Source organism: Empidonax traillii, unplaced genomic scaffold, assembly GCF_003031625.1.
Source record: "Empidonax traillii isolate 1590-97213 ecotype Southwest subspecies unplaced genomic scaffold, ASM303162v1 scaffold257:size1394852, whole genome shotgun sequence".
Classification (NCBI taxonomy): Eukaryota; Metazoa; Chordata; class Aves; order Passeriformes; family Tyrannidae; genus Empidonax; species Empidonax traillii.
The window spans coordinates 985,118-1,003,911 of record NW_020955450.1 but is presented as its reverse complement, the minus strand read 5'-3'; the positions used below and the strand labels follow the sequence as shown (position 1 = coordinate 1,003,911).

Below are 18,794 nucleotides of genomic sequence, written 5' to 3'. Positions count from 1 at the left end.
GTGTGACATTAGTTGGGATATTTCTATCATGCAGATACTTCTCATAGAATGCCTGGAATTTCCAAAACCTCTGCCACAGTTTAAGATAAAAATAAAACCAGTACTCCACATTTTGCTTAAGAAGATAAGAGCTCATCATCAAAAACAGTGGTACAATCTGCTTCCATTTTAAAAGACTATTATCTGATTCATGTATGCCGTGGTATGGGCAAGCACTGTTTTAGAGAAAAGGCTCTTACCCCTAGCAACCTGTTTCCCTGGCTAAATTCAATTAATAGGATGAAAGTAATAACACAGCTAATTAAACATCCAGACTTTTTCCTCTGAAGAAAAAGAAAAAGTCTCTATTCTAAACCAGCAGGGCTTTGGCTTTCATTCTGCTACTAGAAATACCACCCTGTATGGTTTAGACAACTGATCTCACAAAAGTGTGTCTAGTCAGACTTTTATTTGAGAAGAAATATTTTTAATTGAATGACAATTAATGATTTAACAGAGAAAATAATAGAATCGTAGAATGGCTTGGGTTGGAAGGGACCTTAAAGATCATCTAGTTCCAACCCCCCCCCCCCTCTCTGCAGGGACAGTTTTCAGTAGACCAGGTTGCATCCACAACTTACCTGGGCAGCCTGTTCCAGTGCCTCACCACCATCACAGTAAAGAATATACTTTAGACAAGATATCCCAATATCTTGTCTAAACCTACTCACTTTCATTTTGAAGCCAGTGCTCCTTTTCCTGCCACTACATGGTTTTGTAAATAAGACTCTTTTCATCTTTCTTGTAGGCCCCCTTCAGGTACTGGAAGGCTGCAATTAGGTCACCCCTAAACTGTCTCTTTTCCAGGCTGAACAATCCCAATTCTCTTAGCCTTTCCTCATGTGAGAAATTCTCTATCTCTCTAATCATCTTCATGGCCCTTCTCTGGACATGCTCCAGCAGGTCCACATCCTTCTTATGCTGGGGTCCTCAGAGCTGGATGCAGCTACTTCAGGTGGGGTCTCATGAGGGCAGAGCAGAGGGGTAGAATCACCTTTCTCACTCTGCTGGCCATATTTCTTTTGATGTAGCCCAGGACATGTTTGACTTTCTGGTCTACAAGTACATATTGCCAGATCATGTCCAGCTTCTCATTCACCAGCATCCCCAAGTCCTTCTTGGCAGGACTGCAAAGTTAAAAGCAAAGCACACCTCAAAAAAACCTTTTACTACTACTTAAACCTTGACTATGACTTATTTCTAATTCTCTAGTGAAGCTCAAATTATAGATGGGAAACAGCTTTTCGCTTGGGAAACTGCCTTTGTTTTCTTCTTACATCAGTTTAATGCAGTGCAATATCCTTGATTTTTGTCTGTTGACAGGTTCTGTTTGCACACTGAAGACAAAGTACTGCATAAAATATCATTGTAAAGTGAGTAAAACTGAGACTTGAAGGGAGTAAGGAGAGATGAGGTCTGGAGGAGAAGAGACACGGGATCACAGGAAGACAGAAAATGGGCAGGTCTGGGGCTGGAGAGGACGAAATACAAGTGGAGAGAGGAGCCAAGCTTGATACTGCAGCTCACTCTCGCCTGGGGCTGACAGCTTGCTCAGAAACATGTTTCAGGGGCTAAGAGGACACAACTCTGCCACTGGCATAGACTGTGGGCAGCTGTCTGGACAGGCCCCTGCAAAGAGGGCACAGGGGGACAGCAATGCCCAAGGTGAGCCAGGCTAGAGAAGGACTTGGCTTACAGAGCGTCAGTGGCTTTGACAGCAGTGCAGCAAGACACTGAGATTACCCAAGCAATTTTCTTTTCCTGTTTTTAGGGAGGCTGATGAGTTAACGGCAGAAGGGCAGATTTACAGATGAGTGGAGGTGGGAAATGTGAGAGGTTTTAGATAGATTTATTTTTAAAAAGCAATGCAATATCCAAGAGGAAATGTCAAGGAAGGAGCTGGGTATTCAAGAGTGGAGGGGAAAGCTGTGAATGATTTGCAAGTCTAGGAACTAAAAATAACATGGATTAAGCCTTTTGACTGGGGACATGAAGGGGAGAAGAGGGAAACCAAGCCCAGAGCCCATTGCATTGGGCTGCAAGTCAGGCGGCAACACTGCCAGAGGGAAGGTTCTCTGTGGACACCTTCCTGCACCCAGCAGCACAGCTTGGGGGCAGTTCAGATGATAAGTGCTGCAAAATGTGCTCTTCTGCATATGGGGTTTTAAAAAAAGAACTGGTTAGTGCAGTGTCATGAAGCCAATATAAATCATGTCCACAAAAAAAAAAAAAAAAAAAAAAAAAAAAAAAAAAAAAAAAAAAAAAAAAAAAAAAAAAAAAAAAAAAAAAAAAAAAAAAAAAAAAAAAAAAAAAAAAAAAAAAAAAAAAAAAAAAAAAAAAAAAAAAAAAAAAAAAAAAAAAAAAAAAAAAAAAGAAAAAAAAATGGAGAAGAAGAAGAAAAGGAAACACATTACTCGCCTGCGTAAAACAGCAAAGCCCAGAGTCAGCAGAAGACTTCTCCACCCCGTGCCCTGCTCTGGTCCTGTCAATATGTTCTCCAAGTCCCACAAAAGGAAAAGGACACTGTCCACCTTTAAAACACATCTTATTCCTCTTTAGGAACACAAAAGTGTTTGGAGATCTCATCAAATTGTGGAGCAGAAAAGGCAATCCAGGGCTCCACTCCTGCACTCTCTGGGATTACAAATATCAGGTGTGGTTTGATCTTACCGAGTGGTAGCTCTGCGTTCTGCCTCTGCTGCCCCTCTCTGTGGATCAGAAAAAACCCAAATCTGTTAAACTGTTCCAAGAACCCATGAGTCAGGAAATGCACTAGCCACACTTGTGTCTTCATATTGAAAATTTATACCTTAAAAAAAATTACAGTAAGGACGAGATTCCCCTGACTTCATTCGTAAAGGATTTCAGCATTTCACCATGTCAGCCATGTTACATATTTGAAAAAACACCATAACCCACAACAGCTTCTACTGCCAGACTTTTAAGATTTTTATAGATAAACAAAGCTCAGATTTTATCTTGAATTTCCCAGGTAAATTAAAGCTTGCAAAGAAGCAACAGTCCACAAGACATAGGGCAAAATTGCTATGGAGGGCTGTTATGTCTAAATTTACCACCAGATTAACAAGTTTTTAGGTTTGCAGTCACCCCTCTGCTATGTCAACATAGTATGAAAATTGAAGATTTAAGTACTTGCCAAATATGCATTCAGCCAAATGTTAAAATGAAGGAATATATGCATTTGTAGTGTAACAACATATGCAGACATTTCCTACCAAGTAGATTTAATAGATTTGAAAAGGTGGTCAGAATAAAATAGGCAACTTTGGGAAAGTGGAAAGTAAGAACAAGGAGTTAATTTCAGGCATACTTGATTAAAGAAAAAAAACACCGACAGTAAAAGCAGTCAATTTTGTTTCACAATGTATCTTCTAGACAGTAAGTAACTTCGCCACCAGTTATAGGAAATTCAGAAAAGTTTTTTACAAAATTTTTGGCAAGTACATTAAAATTGCAGTTATATGACTTCAATTAAACTAGCAGAACAGGAATTACTCCAGTGACCATATTTTTAATAAAACGTATCTTTAGTCCTCATATATTAGCCAGTGAATTTGGGCTGGAGAAATGTAACTTCATACAAAGACTACAGTGAACTGCATAAAAATCTGTCTAATGATTTTCCAGTTGCATTAGTTCACGGGTATAATTCAGATGAGAGTTACAGTTTCACTTTTAAATAAGTTTTAAGGGGGAAAAACTGTCTAATCAACTTCCTCTGTAATTCCTATGAATTACATAAAAAGTAATTCAGGTAGTACATTAAAATTCTTATATTCATTGTTTTAAAAACATTTCTATCATTTTCTGTACCTTTCTCCCATGAAACAGAAATCTGGTTGTGCCAGATTCATGCCTACATCCATAGGAAAGCTGACTGATGAAACTCCATTTCCCCATAATGCTGACAAAGAGATGGGACTACACATAGTACCTATCACCATACATTTCTCCCTTTCTCATGTGTATATACATCATCGTCTAGGAATGCAGGAAAGCTGTGTAAAAGGTGTGATGACTGGGATTAGATTTTGTCAACATTCATCCTTCCGTCATCAGGCTACTCCAGCAGAAATGGCATCAGGCATCGTGCCCGGGGTGTGGAAGAGGAAAATGTCCCCTGTTCATCTACTTGACTCCTGGTATTCACTGGCTCTGGCAGCTCCCCATAGCAAATATTTTCTTACTTGGAAGAACAGGACTCTCAGGAGCACTTTGAGGCACAGTCCAAGCAGGAGACTTCCTGGTCTAACATGGCATGCAAATATGAGCTCAGTGCAGAAGACAATAGCAAAAACAGGGACTGCTTTACTTTGTACCACAACCCATCACTACAGCGGTCACTGGAGCCCAGCCTTTCCTGAAGTCTATACCAGCTACTTCAATAGAAGCAGGAGTTCAATTAACAATAACTGGCAACATCTTACACTGGTTGCAGTGGAAGCAACTGAAGTGGAAGAGGACAAGTTTATCATTTGGTTAATTCACAGCACAGCCATTGCTTTCTGAAGATAACCCCCGTAAACACACAGGTTGGGCAGCAGCTGATGGATAGATGTGCACCTCTGCGCTTGGCAGGGAACCAAGAGCTGACTAGTGATGAAGCAAGTGAGCCCCAAACACAGCCCACAGGGAGAGGTAGAAAACACATTTCTGAACAAGGAGAGAGAGTTTATGGTTAAATGCTGAAAGAAACCTGTCATGTGAACAAAGGGTCTGTTGACTATTGATTCCTCCTGTGCCAGCAGAGATGAGACTCTGAAAACAAACTAGAGTGTAGTGGCAAGTAGAAGCCCCACCAGGCTTCTCTTCTAAACAGGAAAAAAAATTGACTCCAGCTGTTTTAATTAAAAAGAGACACAACAGTTATCACTTCTGAAGTTTGTCAGAAGGAAGCAGTGAAATTCATTCATCAAAATCGACTGCATCCCTAACTCCAGTGGGATCTCTGCTCTAGAAGACTCAAAATACTACATTTGGAAAGCTGACACTGCCATATGACCACCTTCTAAGACCTTTCTCTATCATTGTCGTTATTCAGTTCCCTCAAGTTCCCCTTAGGGATGAAAGTCCCACATTTCCAGCACTGGAATGTGAGGTGACCGTGGCAGAGTGCTCCTCAGGGTTGAAGCAAGCCAGAACACCTGTGGCCTCAGCTGGGAAATGTCCCTCAGCCAAATAGCTTGACTAGGAACAAAGAGGCAGCACTGGCTAAGGCTCTGAAACTACCAGATATATACTAGCTGCTTCTTGCTCAAATTCAATGCACACAAGTATTAGTCCTGAGCAAGACGAATCCTTGCCACAGGCTTGAAAGGATGGGAGAGGAGCACTTTGAAATAAAAGGAAAAACTATTAAAAAATTTACTTGAGGCAAGAAAACAAACTGTATTGTTTAAAATAAAATCTGAACATCTTAAATGATAATTTTAATAATTTTTCAGTAATTTCATTTATTTGGTCCTAAGCCAATAGCTATTAAATAGTTTTGGGAGAAGGTTACGTTGAAAGTATGGAATTGTATTTAAATTATAATCATTCTTCAAATATTACAGAGAATAATCAAAATCCCAATTAACCAGCCGTGTCCAAGGGTCACAACAATATCATAATGAAGTGCTGTTATATCATCACTGAAAAAAATTGCTTCAATGGTGTTCTACTATCTTGCTTTCACTAAACCTGTCCCATGGCAGAAGTACTGGCAGTATTTCTCACTACACAATATAAACTTTATACTCTAGAATTCGTATTTCAGAATGCTCACTTCAGCTTGAGGATCATATCACCACAGTTGTAAGATCAGTTATGCCCTGGTAAACACAGACAGTTTTTATGGCTACACAACGCACCACGGCTTTAAGACTCCCAGTACGCAGTGAAAATTTTCTACACATGCATAGAGACAATTGAGTTGGCTTATCCTCCTTTCAAATGTACTTGGTGGACAAATCTAAGACTAAATTTATCTGAGTCGAAAACCATATTAAACAAAGCCTCCACAATTCAAACCACAATGCTCACTCAAAACACAATCTATGGAATTGGTTTTAAATAAAACTTGTTAATTTGTTTCTCACACAATCTGCAAACCTTGTTATTTTGCTGTCCTTTTTTTTTTTTTTTTTGACATATTTGACGTACAGAATAAGATATAAAATCTGCATTAACCAATCTGCTATGGAGGGCAGTTTATGAAAGGCCCTTTGGTCACCTACAGGTTAGATGTGATGACCCAGAAGTCCTCCCCCAGCCTTATGTTCCTGCAGAACACAAGACAAGAAGAGCTGCCCACAACAGAGGGCATCAGCAAAGGCTCTGGCATTTCCCAGCTGAGAGAACGGCATTTCACCACAGGTCACACAGCAAACACACAGGCTACTACCAGAGGAAATCAAATATTTGCACAAGAAGAAAGTGATGAATTTCAGTCATGCGTGAAGGGAAACCCAGTGAATAAGAATTATGCAATGCCACCGTGAACTTGCCCTTTAGAGACACAAACCAGTTTATTCTGAATGGAATACAGTGGCAACAGTAGAATAATTTTTTTTTCTTGAAGGTGGAGGAAACAGACAATTTTCCAAGTATCACAAAAAAAAAGGATTAAAAACACTAAAAGAAAGCGTAGACCCAGATTCTTCTGTAGAAGAATTCTATTTAGTTTACTTTTAAAAGAATAAAAACCTAAATGCACTTTGAGTTATAGACTGATATTTCAATCATTCCAAGACTGGGAAATGAGAGATTAAAGGTTCAAATAATGCAAAATAAAGGAATAGGAACTCACAGGGATGTCTGATGTTCACCACTGCAATATGAGAGTGGTTAATCACATGACAGAGTTTGTCTAAAAAGAGTTCTTCATGAAAGACTGAGATTGTTCAAGTCCAGAAATCCTTGCGCTGGGAAGTAGGGAAAGCTAGTTTATTACTTAAAGGCCGCCAGAGCTAAGAGCAGGAGCAGCAGATGATTTTAGTTTCTAAGGAATATGTGGTACATTCCTCTTGACCACAGGTTACAGTTCTGGAAAAAGGGAGTACGGAGAAAAAATAGATTCCATCTGATGAAGGGGAAAAAACAACCTTGGATATCAACTGGACAACCTAAAAAGACTGTTCTGAACTAGTTTTGAGGAGAAGCCCATATGGAAGTAAAACCAGCCAAGAACTACAGATCAAGCAGTAAGACTTGAATTTGCAGGAGACCAGAAATCACACTATGCCACAGCAGACTGGGAAAAGAGGACAGCAGACCAAACTTTGAGAGTGTGGGTGTCTGAAGAACATAGGTGATGGCTGTGCAACCATAGCTCCCTCTTGCACGTACACTGGCCCTATATCATCTTACTGTATGGACAATCTCTCCCACGAAATACACCCTAGGTAGACACACAGAGACCAAGTTCTTCCACAATACCACACTGTCTGCAGCCACTTCTACCTCCAAGTCAGATGAAGCCCATGAGTAGAAAAAATTGGCCTTTCAGGTCCCACACAGGGGAGGCTATGCAAACTAAGAGGTGGTAGGCTGAGCAAATCCACACTGGTATTTTATCCATCACATTACTGAAACAGAAATATCCAGGCTAGAAGCTGCCTTTTCCTCTTTCTCTTCTTTTCTACATTTAGCACTGACAGCAGGAGGGTTTAATTTCACTCCTGCTGAGCAGAAATTCTGGAGAACCAAAACCAGCAAGCTCAGGGATGACAGTGTGCTAGAATATCAACTTCAGAAGAGTCCAGCTGATCAAGAGGCCAAATTCCAGAATCCAGTCACCTTGTTTCTTGGCTGGTTAACAAGAATGATTCAAAGAACTGATCCCTGGGAACAGCACGTGGCTTTGCTTCCCACAAACCTATTCTTGCAGGATACTACAGAGTACAAGGCTTCAGTGTCAAATGGTGCTTGACAAGACATACGAGCCCACAACATTTGAGAGGTCACCATGGCTAAGCCAGGCTTGACAGAAGTGTATCCCTGTAGTGATGAGACGGAAGTCCGTGCTTCTGCTGACCTGGATTATATTTGCCAAGGAAATGAGCTCTCACAATCCAAAGCAGATCTCAAGAACACACCAACATAAAGGCAACCTAATCAGGAAATCAGCCCTCCAGTGAAAAACTGAGAATGCACCAGTTGGATAGTACGCATGTATCTATCACTATTTGGTGAAATAAGTTGAGCAGGATATAAATTTATTTAGGAATAACAGTCTAGGCAAAAGCAACCCCACAGAAACATATACATCGCAAACATGAACTTCTGTAGAGTTTATAATATATTTATATGTAGACAGAAGGGAAAAGACTAGAGGCAGGATCATTGCCTGGATCCAGTCCTAGTTACAAGCTCTTGAGAGATGAAATTGTCTTGAGAAGTTATCAAGGGTGAGGTAAGGGTTTGGGAAGTAGCCACTGTAAAAGCAACATGTAGGACAGTGAAAGATTTAAGAATATGTTGAATTAATAGTTTGCTAAAAGGGCAGAGAAAATACCAGAAGGCTATCTGTGACTTCATAAATCTTCATCTTCATTAATAGAGTGAAACCTGTTAAGACAAAATGAAAAGGAGTGACTTCCTTCTAAACTACTTAGATATTATATCTTACAATGAACTTTCATTCTATGATGATCATGAACCTGCAGGCTCAAAGTACTTTCTAGATCATTGACTGATGTGCTGTTTTTGAAAGACCCATGTGATGAAAGGAGGAGTTTAGTAGAAAAACATGAAAAGTATTGAGTATTTGTGCTCAGAGAGATGGTTAATACAGAAAATCCAGTTTAGACATCACACAAAATATCCTGGAAATGTAATGCATTGAAAAGATTTAAAAATTAAATATTTACCCAGATCCTTAATGAGTGATAATGCTTCCCATGATATAAATGCTCCACCACCGTCATCCATAGCTCCCTGCCCAACGTCCCAGCTGTCCAGATGTCCACTCACCAATACAATCTAGAAAAGCAGTTACGAGAAAACATATCTACATTAAAACACTGAATCAGAAAAGTCTGTTTAGCATTTAAGCATTTTAATGATTTTGTCATAAAGTTGGCTAATTAGTTTAGAAAGGGAAGAAAGAAATAATTCAAATAAAACGAAAATATTGTTTCCTGGTTTCTGAATATAAATCTGGGAAGACCAACTTCATCCTACTGCTTCAAGCCATTGCCTAAGTCAAAATAAATACACTGTGAGAAATGTTTAAATGAAACAATTTGGTTAGTACATTAAGAAAGTACATACTTTCCAGAGATGCAGGATTACTACATTGCTGAATGGTGAAAATTTCTTTCATATTCCATCTGTTTAAGCCCTTAGGCATGAAATGTGATTATTTTTGGGTGTGTAAGGAAGAAATAGGAACTTAGACTGAAGCATTCCCAGAGGTTTTGTTTTATTATGCTGTTTTATCTATGCTGTTTGTCACCGAGGACCTCTAATTTATTACTGGATCCCCTATGTGCTACAACAATGACAAGGTATTTTATAGCTCCATTAGTCATAAGGATATTTTAAATGGTTATTTAAAACATGATAGCAAGTCCAAGATGGATTTTCTGCAAAAAAAGTTTTGTGGCTACAGTACAGAATAGTAGTACACTCATCTCCAGGAACATTCATTTTCAGACCTGAACTCTTCAAATGTTGACAAGCAGCATCAGAGCAATACCAGAAGTGAGACAGTTCCATGACTGTACCTAAAGCTGAAGGGCTAGTGGATCTATGATTGCAATGGAGAGGTCAAGCAGAGACAAAGACTCTGACCCAAGCAGGCAGTGTGGTAAAATGATGCAATAGCACAAAAACAAGAGCAGGAGCCACTGCATAGCCCTAGTAGTCTTTGAAGAACCGGTACCAGTAAAAATTACCCTTGGGATAGAGTGGAAGTGCTCAACCTATGAGAGCTCAGCCCTAAGAAAAAACTGAAGGAGACCCTGGAGCATCCACCTGTGTCCTGCCCAGAACTAGCCGTGCTGATGTCAATCAAGAACTTGCGGTCCAAACATTAAGATCTTTCTTTTTTTCCTCTTCACAAGAGATAAATCTTAGTGTGTTTTCAGTGACTACAAAAAAAAATGGACTAAGATCACGGCAATACAAAAAGTATCAAGTGCTCATCAAACAACAGTGGTTTTTCATCTAAGTAAGCACAAAATGACTCTGAGATTAGCTCAGTTGGTTAGAGCCTGGTGCTAATAACGCCAACAGGTGTTAACGCAAACAGGGTTTGATCCCTGTATGGGCTATTCAGTTAAGAGTTGGACTTGATGATCCTTGTGGGTCACTTCCAACTCAGAATATGCTCTAAAATCAGGTAAATACCCTTAGTATTAAACAAGGGCCATGAGAAAGCACTAGTAATATCTGCTGTACTGCCTTGAGTCCAATCAGAATGCACCAAACCCCTCTAAATTTAGAAGATACACTGTGAGATGTTTATAAATGTGTGTGTTATAAAAAACAGAAAGACTAATGCCTTAGAAGCAGGAAAAGCTTGTCATCAAAATCTGAAGAGCAGCTTACTCTTTCCTTCTCAGATGTCTCAACTCTCTTTTCTGCTTATCCACCCTTAACTCAACATTTCTTTCCAGCACAGACTGATTTTTCTGGGTAGTACATACACATGCTGCAACCTTTATTTCAAAACCTCCCCTCCTTCAAGAGTGCTTAAATTTGGATGCTAAGCCCCTCTGCAAAAGCCTCAGAATTACACAGTGGTATTCCTGTGATTTAATGTCATGATCCTCTCAGCATGAAAGACTGCAAACAGCATGTTTTCCAGGGACATTGCCCTGCAGTAGAAGTACTTAATCTGCAGCAGCCCTCTACTACAATAGCAACATAGCTCGAGACTAGATCATCTGAGAAAAGCCATGCCAGCTTTGGAGGTACAAACCTTTCTGAAATGAGAGCAGAGAAGTGCTCAGTGTGGTACTCCTTGCTCTTTTGTTTTCTTATAAGGGACGACTAAGCACACACACACACACAAGTGCACTTGCAGGTGGTGAGGGCGATGCACGAATGAACTCTGCTTGGTGTTCATTCATGCATGTGCAGCCTCACTGCAAACACCCTATGGAGGAGAGAGCTCAAACACCACCATTGATGCAGACTCACTCAATACAGCCCGCTCAATAAGGAATTCACAAATAATAATAATTTTTTTAAAAGAACAGAAAAGGCTCTGAGTGAAAGCTCGATTGTCTGTGGTATAAAGGACGTCTATTTTGCAACTTCAAAATCGACATGAGGTTGGTTTGTTCTTAAAACAAAAATTGGTTTTAAGAAGATAACTACTCTGTCTCCTGGGAAACAGAGCTTCAAGATGAAGTGAATTATTTACAATGAGTTTGTAAACTCATTGAGAGAGAACCAAGTTTACAACAGAAGTGATGTCCTGTTTTTAGCAGTGAAAGAATACCTCAGTAATGTTGTTCCCTGGCAGCAGTCTCAACACTATTGTCTGAGAGGGAATTACTCCTCATTTCTGTGAAACAACACATACTGCAACAGCAGGAAATTCTGCATCAGAAGAAAGTGGTGTAATCTCATTTGGGGTTACAGACTCCAATCGTAAAGCATCTTTACCAGCTCCAGAACATTACACCAAAACAGATCAAGGTTCAAGTGGATTGAGAAAGTCAGATAATTTTATAGATGAACTTTGACTTAAATTTCCTGAAGCTGTTGCCAAGAGCAATTGCAGAAATACAACCATTGTACTTCTAAGTGAAACCTTTTTGAGAACTTTTTTTTTTTAAAAACTATCATGCTTTTGTAGCAGCTGCAAAAATGAAAGATTCACTGATTATGCTGATAGCCATAGACATTATTTGAAAAAAAGTCTATCCTGACCATTTCCCAAATATTTGGTTTGGGCTACAAATACGTTAAGAAAGATCGGTGTGTTTCTTCACCTGCCTTTAAGACAACACTAACTGCCCCCAGTTAAACTGCAAGTGGATTAAATCATGCCTTAAATGTAAATCAGGAACATTACCACATTTAGTGGATTTTATTTTGTATATATAAAGATATTTCTTCAAATTAGTTTCTAGCTTTGGTGTCCAAATAATATGACTTCATTGGACTGCTCCTTTTATTCGATTTTACACATATTAGGAATGGTTCTTAAATAATCAGTCTAGCTGTCTCAACTAATTTACAGTCCTAAAGATACAGTGAAGTTCAGAAAGAAAAAAATTATTAAAACAACAACTGTCTTTTCTACTTAATATGCAGTGCAGTAAGTCTTAACTTCCAGGCTTCTGATTAAATGATAGATCTGCACATGAAACAGAAGTGACTCACTTAGTCACACAAGAATCCAACCCTATTATTGCTAAAAAGCTGATTAACCTTCAAAGAGCCCCTGTGTCACAATATACAGTAAACTCTTTAAAGCTGAATCTCTACTTAGTAGAAGTGATTGAAAAAAAGTGTTCTTGGAAAGTACTGCAATGAAACCTCCCTGTTTGAAGTGAATCTCAAAACTGCTGAGTAGTTAAATAGCATGGGCTGATATCATTTACAGCATATAAGGCAGTGAGGGAGAAAATTAGTCTGAAAATAAATTATTACTGATAAAGGAGTTGTAGTAAATGTAACAAGACACAGAAACTATATAAGCATTCAAAAGATAACCAAATGTTGAAATGACTACCATTTTCATATTAAATGTTGGATTTTAAGACTTAACATTTTCACATTAAAGTCCTCCAGAATCTTTTATTTCCTGTTTCCTGAGCTGTAACATTTCAGAAATAATACCACTCTTCATAATACTCTCTTTTGAAAAAAGAATTTTAATTTATATATTCAACTAGCTTCTAGAGGTTTTAGGAGGAAAAATTATAACAGTAACTACCTATAAACAAAACCAGGCATAACAGAAATATCATCCTTGTAGCTGCTTTTTTTTTCTAGTTCAAATATTAGCAAAAAATCTCTGCAATAGCCCTGTATGAAAGCTGAAATGGCATCTGAGCTGATGTGCAGAGAGAAACACTTCTTTTTGTACACTTACCAAAAGAAGTCTTCCCTTACACATGTAGTAGATAATTTTATAAACTATAATATTTGTATTTATGTATTTTTCACTTTAGGGATATATAGGATTCCACATTATTATAGATCCAGCAATATTCCCAAATATTTTACCTCTGAAATTCCTTTTCTCAGTAACAAAATTAATCTCAGCAACAGAATTAATCTCAGCTAAAATAAACACTAATGCCCAATGCTACTTCTTTCACTGAAGCATTTACAAGAACTGTCCTACTTGTACACTGTAATACTATGCATTACCCTTTCCAAAACCGTAAAAATAGTAGATTTAAAAAAAAAAAAAAAGACAACTATTGTTTTCTCTCAAGAACGCTAGAGGATTCCTTACTAAGTCAGGACCATGCTTCACTAGCACTACCTTAGATCATTCTGATGACCTAAAATGACCTGAAAGACACCCTGAGTAGCCACCTCTCAACTGTCCTCAAAAAAATTGACTTGACTTAAAAAATTTTCCAAGAAGATTGCTGATGGAAGCAAGCCAAAACAACCCTTAGATGGCTGTAATAACAGTAGAGGACTACAACAGAGGAGGCTTCAAAACCAAACACTTACATCCCTGTGCCAGACACCAAGCATCAGGGAACACTTGAGGTTGGAAGGGACCTCTGACTATACATTGACTTCCATGTCCTGCTCACAGCAGACTCAACTTGTATCTGATCAGCCAGAGTTTTGTCCAGTCAAGTTCTGAACACTTCCTGTAATGGAGATGCCACAGCCTCTTTGGACAAACTGCTTCAATCTTTACTCTTAGGGAAATGTTTTTTCTAGTATCTACTATAACATGAGCTTTTGTAAAATGTGCCCTACTGGGCCCTCACTGCAGCATTCAGAAGTCAAACTGGATTTTGACTGCTGTCAGCTCAGAAACCTGCCTCATGAACCACTCCTTCAGATGCTTTAATTGTTCATCACCACCAGCTGAACACAATGGAAATGAAATTTTTGCTTCTTGCCACACCACTGTCCCTCACCACTACACATACTAAAAGGAGTGCTGATCACGTAATCAGTTCTCCTGAAAGTGTCTCATCATCCCACTTCTACAGTCACGTGACCTATCAGATCAACCATCAGACAACTAGTGAAGCCTCTTGTCCTTGCTACTCCGTAGTGGGAGGTGGATCAGTTTCTTCCGTGATGGCAAAAACTTCCTCCTCTCACAGTCAGACCCACAGCTGCAACTCCAGCCCATGACAGAGACCTTCTGATGCTGCCAGGTTCTTGCCATTTCTTCCACTGCTGCCTAAAGGATTTAATTGTGTAGTATGCTAGAACACTCAATCTTTCATTTGATTACTGTAGCATCTTTTTATTTCTATGGCTTATTCTGCATTCTTGGCACATGCACAAGTTTTCTCAGAATTTTGCTAGGATTATCCTTTTGTTTCTCACAGGGCTTTATTAATATTCTTATTTGTTACTAATTTTTTCAATGTGCACAAAATATTTTTATTCCTCTTTCCTGTACATGTTGCTTCCCTCTTAAGCTGCACAAAAAACTTCTCAATGCAGCACTAACTTCAGGCATTCCCAGAAGTGCAGGAACCCACCGTGGATGAAGGAAGTTATGACAAAGTGATGGCTTAAACACCAGAACACAAAGCATGGGGAATTGCAGGAGGGTGAGAGGTGCTGCTGTCTCCTTGCGTTCCCAGAGACACGGTGGATGGTTCACATCCAGGGGCCTGCAAATGACGGTTGCAGGATGGAAGGGTGATGAGAGGACACTGCCCTTTGCGTGACAGCAGTGAGATCTCCTGGAGCTCTGTCTGAGGGTTGGCTGATGAGCCAGCCAGGAGGTTCTGGGTCAGGATTAGGAGGCAATGTGGGTGGCACTGCAGTGTGTCTGCTACAGATAGCCTGAAGAGGAAGAAGTAAATGAGGTTTTCTGCAGACAAATGCCAAGAAGCCCCATATTTTCAGGCCCTGGTCCTCATGAGGCACTTTAACCACACTGAGATATCTGCAGGGCAGAAGCCAACAGCAGAGTACAAGCAATCCAGGAGGTCTCTAGAATACACTGATGACAACTTCCTCACAGAGGTGACTGAGGAATCCCTAAGGGAGATTTTCTATTAGACCTCATACTTACAAACAAGGAAGAAGTGATTGGGAATGTGAAGGTCTGCAGTGCACATAAGATAGTGGAGTTCAGGATCTTGAGAGGAAGAAGCAAGGCAAATGTCAGGATTTCAGCCCTGGTCTTGTGGAGCGTTTAGCCTGTTCAAGGAACTGATTGTAAAAATCCTATGGGAGACAGAGTCGGTAAGGAAAAGAGTCCAGAAGAGATGGCTGATGTTCAAGGATTGTGCTGGGTCTGACCACGTGGAAAGGAGCTTGGCAGGGAAGGAGTTTGGGGTCCTGGTGGATCCATAATGACTTATTGACAACTTGACCATTGTGGAGGACACAGAGAAGAAAACACTTCATAAAGCACTATTCATATTCAGGATAGCATAATGACCATGACCCAGCAGTGTGCCTGTGCCATAAACAAGGCCAACAGCACCCAAGCTGCATCAGGCAGAGTGCTGCCACCAGGTCAAGGGAGGGTAATCCTTCCTCACCCCTCAACACCGGAGAAACATGTCTGAGAGCTGTGTTCAGCTCTAAGCTCCCTAGAACATGAATATACTGGACTAAGTTCAACCAAGGGCCACAGAGATGATGAAGAGACCACAGTGTCTAACAGAGCTGTGACTGGAGAAGATAACATATATCAATAATTGATGGTAGACGAAAAGAAGAGAGAGCCAGATTCTTCTCAGTAGTACCCACCAAGAACAAAAGGCACCAGGCAGAAACTGCAATAGAAGAAATTCCACTTTAAAAATAAAAATCTTTTTTACTACATTGGAACTGTTCTATAGTCCAGACAGGCTATATATGTGGGGTCTCCATTCTTGGAGATATGTGAAAACCAAGTCCTATCAACCTGCTCTAATTGATTTGGCTTTGAGCACATGCTTGGACTACATGATCTCCAGAGGTCTCTTTTTTGTAATTATGACACTGATTCAAATGAATAATGAACGAGTACTTCACAATTTCTTATAGACCTGTATATAATCCACATTTCTTTTGACTCTGAAAATGTCACTACAGACAAAAAAAGCAGAACACAAGTTGGTAACAAATTCTACCAAACCCCAATACGTCCTTCAAGATCCAGACAGATAAAGTACATCTGTAATCTTCAATATAGTGTTTTACTGGCACAAGACAAAAGATCTCTTTTTTACTTAGGGCAGTCAAAATCATCATAAAAATTAAAGTTGGTATGCAATCCATTTTATGAAATATTTTTCAATTTTTTTCTAATAGTTTTATTAACTGCTGTAAGAACTCACAGAAACAGGACATTACTTAGCTTGCAACATGAAAAGAAGTCTTTATCTTACACTGACCATAAAATAATTGCTTTGTACATTGTATGAAACTTTTCTTCAAAGTATCAACAGAATTTTCACATTACAAGTCTTCTTTCACCAATAATAGTCCCTTCAGTTTCTTTTTGTTTCTGATAATTAAAACAGCATTTATATTTAGGATTAAATGTGTATTTACATTCAAATTAGTTAATTATATTGTGTTGATCTCTTTGTCAGTAAAATGGACTACATAACTGTTTATGGCGTAGGGACACAGTGAAGATTAACATTCATTTTTATGAAAGCTTTCATGGAAAATACTGAGAAATAGAGATTTGAAACCCTTGTCTTATGCTGAAATTATTGGAGCTGTACATCTTTACACAAATAAAAATTCAGTCCACAATTTCTATTCACAGCCCCACAGAAACCAAAGAGTCATATTCGCAGTGGCACAGCTAAGTACTTGCAAGGAACACTGACACATTTCTGTACCCAATTCCCATTAGTGTATCTCAAAAACCCAGACTTTTGATACAAAACAATAGCTCACCCCTCATGTTTATGTGTCCTTAATTTTTTTGTTTATATACTCCTGTGAAACTTAAAGTGTGTTTGACACAAGTTTTCACCAAGATGGAGAAGAAGCTGATTTTTCAAACTCAAACAATGTCTGCAAAAGACCAGACAAGACAACTTTGTCAGGATGATTTCCAGGGTGGAATTTCTGCTCAAAGTCAAAAGAGATTTGGTTTATTGGAAGCAGTAACACAAAGGCTCTGGAATGCATTTGTAGTGCAGAGGACTTGGGTAAACCTGGTGGAAAGTACAGATGTGACAAAACAGGAAGAAACAGTGGCAAAGCAGGAAAAAACATGGACTCCAAGATGTTTGGCATACCACAAGGCTGAAAGGCGGTTCAAGGTCATGAGTCACCTGGGCACTGTATGTCTGCTGCCTGTTATATCCTTTAATATATTCACAAATGTGTCCAGAGAAGGGCAATGGGGCTGGTGAACGGTCTGGAGCACAAGTCTTATGAGGAGCGGCTGAGGGAGGTGGGGTTGTTTAGCCTGGAGAAAGGAGGCTCAGGGTGGACCTTATCACTCTAACTCCCTGAAAGGAGATTGTAGCCAGGAGGGTGTTGGTCTCCTCTCCAAAGGAATAAGCAATAGGACAAGAGGAAATAGCCTCAACTTGCGCCAGGGAAAGGTTAGGTTGGGCAGTAGGAAAAATTTATTCACCAACAGGTTTGTCAGCCATTGTAACAGGTTGCTCAGGGAAATTGTGAAATCACCATCCCTGGAGGTATTTAAAAGACATGAAGAAGTCGTGCTTAGGGACACAGTTTAGTGGTGGATTTGGCAGTGCCAGGTTGGGTTCAATGAGCTTAAAACGCTTTTCTACCTAAATGATACTATGATTTGATCATCCTGTGCCAGACATGAACCAGTGCTTCCCTCACACAGAACAGACAGTAGATGGATAACTCATAGCTCTGGACAAACTCTGGAGAAAAGTGAAAAACAAGTCAACTACACTAAGAGAAAGGGAAGAGATACACAGGTTCCTTGTCCTGACTCTTTCCAAAATCATGGTGTGATTACCACAGGTAGGGGACCAAAAATGGAAGTTATCTCATTTGGAATTTGTTCAGTGTATGTGAAAATGAGTATTCATTACAATGGACATGCAGAGTGATTACGGCATTCATCCCAAAAGTGGGAGAGCTGGAAATCAAGCTGAGCCGTGCTTTGCACATGGGTCTCCACCTCCTCTCCGTCAGGTGCCTAAGGATTGGCAGCAGGTTGGTATCATCTCTGACATTTCACAGGCACAAATTTCTTCATGTCCTCCATGGAAAGAGAAACTTTATGAGCTTGTGAAAATGTTAAGAGCAGATTTTTTTTTTCCTCATGTCCTGCTCCAGAGAGGAAATCAGAAAGATAAACACCAGAAACACCAGCAAAGTCCAGGTTATACAGATAGGTTTGTGTGATGTGTGTTTCTGTCTACTTGGAATTAACATCAAGTTTATATCCCTAGGCCACTCCAAATCTGTCAGTACAAACTAATACTCCCTGTCACTTCACCTTAGACTTAAATCCCTGACCTTTATCTGAAAGGTCTCATTACCAATGTCACCTCCCTCTAGTTTCTCTTCCTATGTCTGCAAGTTAAAATAACTTATTTACTTGTAACTATCCCTGTGCTCCCCAATTTCACACACAACTGAGGAATGTATGCTCACAGAAAATCTGACATCTACATAGCACT

General features: G+C 39.6%; 1 protein-coding gene across 2 annotated transcripts in view; it reads right to left on the bottom strand.

Moving 5' to 3' along the window:
- CPQ (carboxypeptidase Q) overlaps positions 1-18,794 on the bottom strand; it is a 149,870-nt gene that overhangs the window by 48,668 nt on the left and 82,408 nt on the right. For both annotated transcript variants that reach the window (XM_027889272.1, XM_027889273.1), the window contains exon 5: positions 8,913-9,024. In XM_027889272.1, the coding sequence (XP_027745073.1) occupies positions 8,913-9,024 (112 nt within the window). The remainder of the gene's footprint in view (positions 1-8,912; positions 9,025-18,794) is intronic.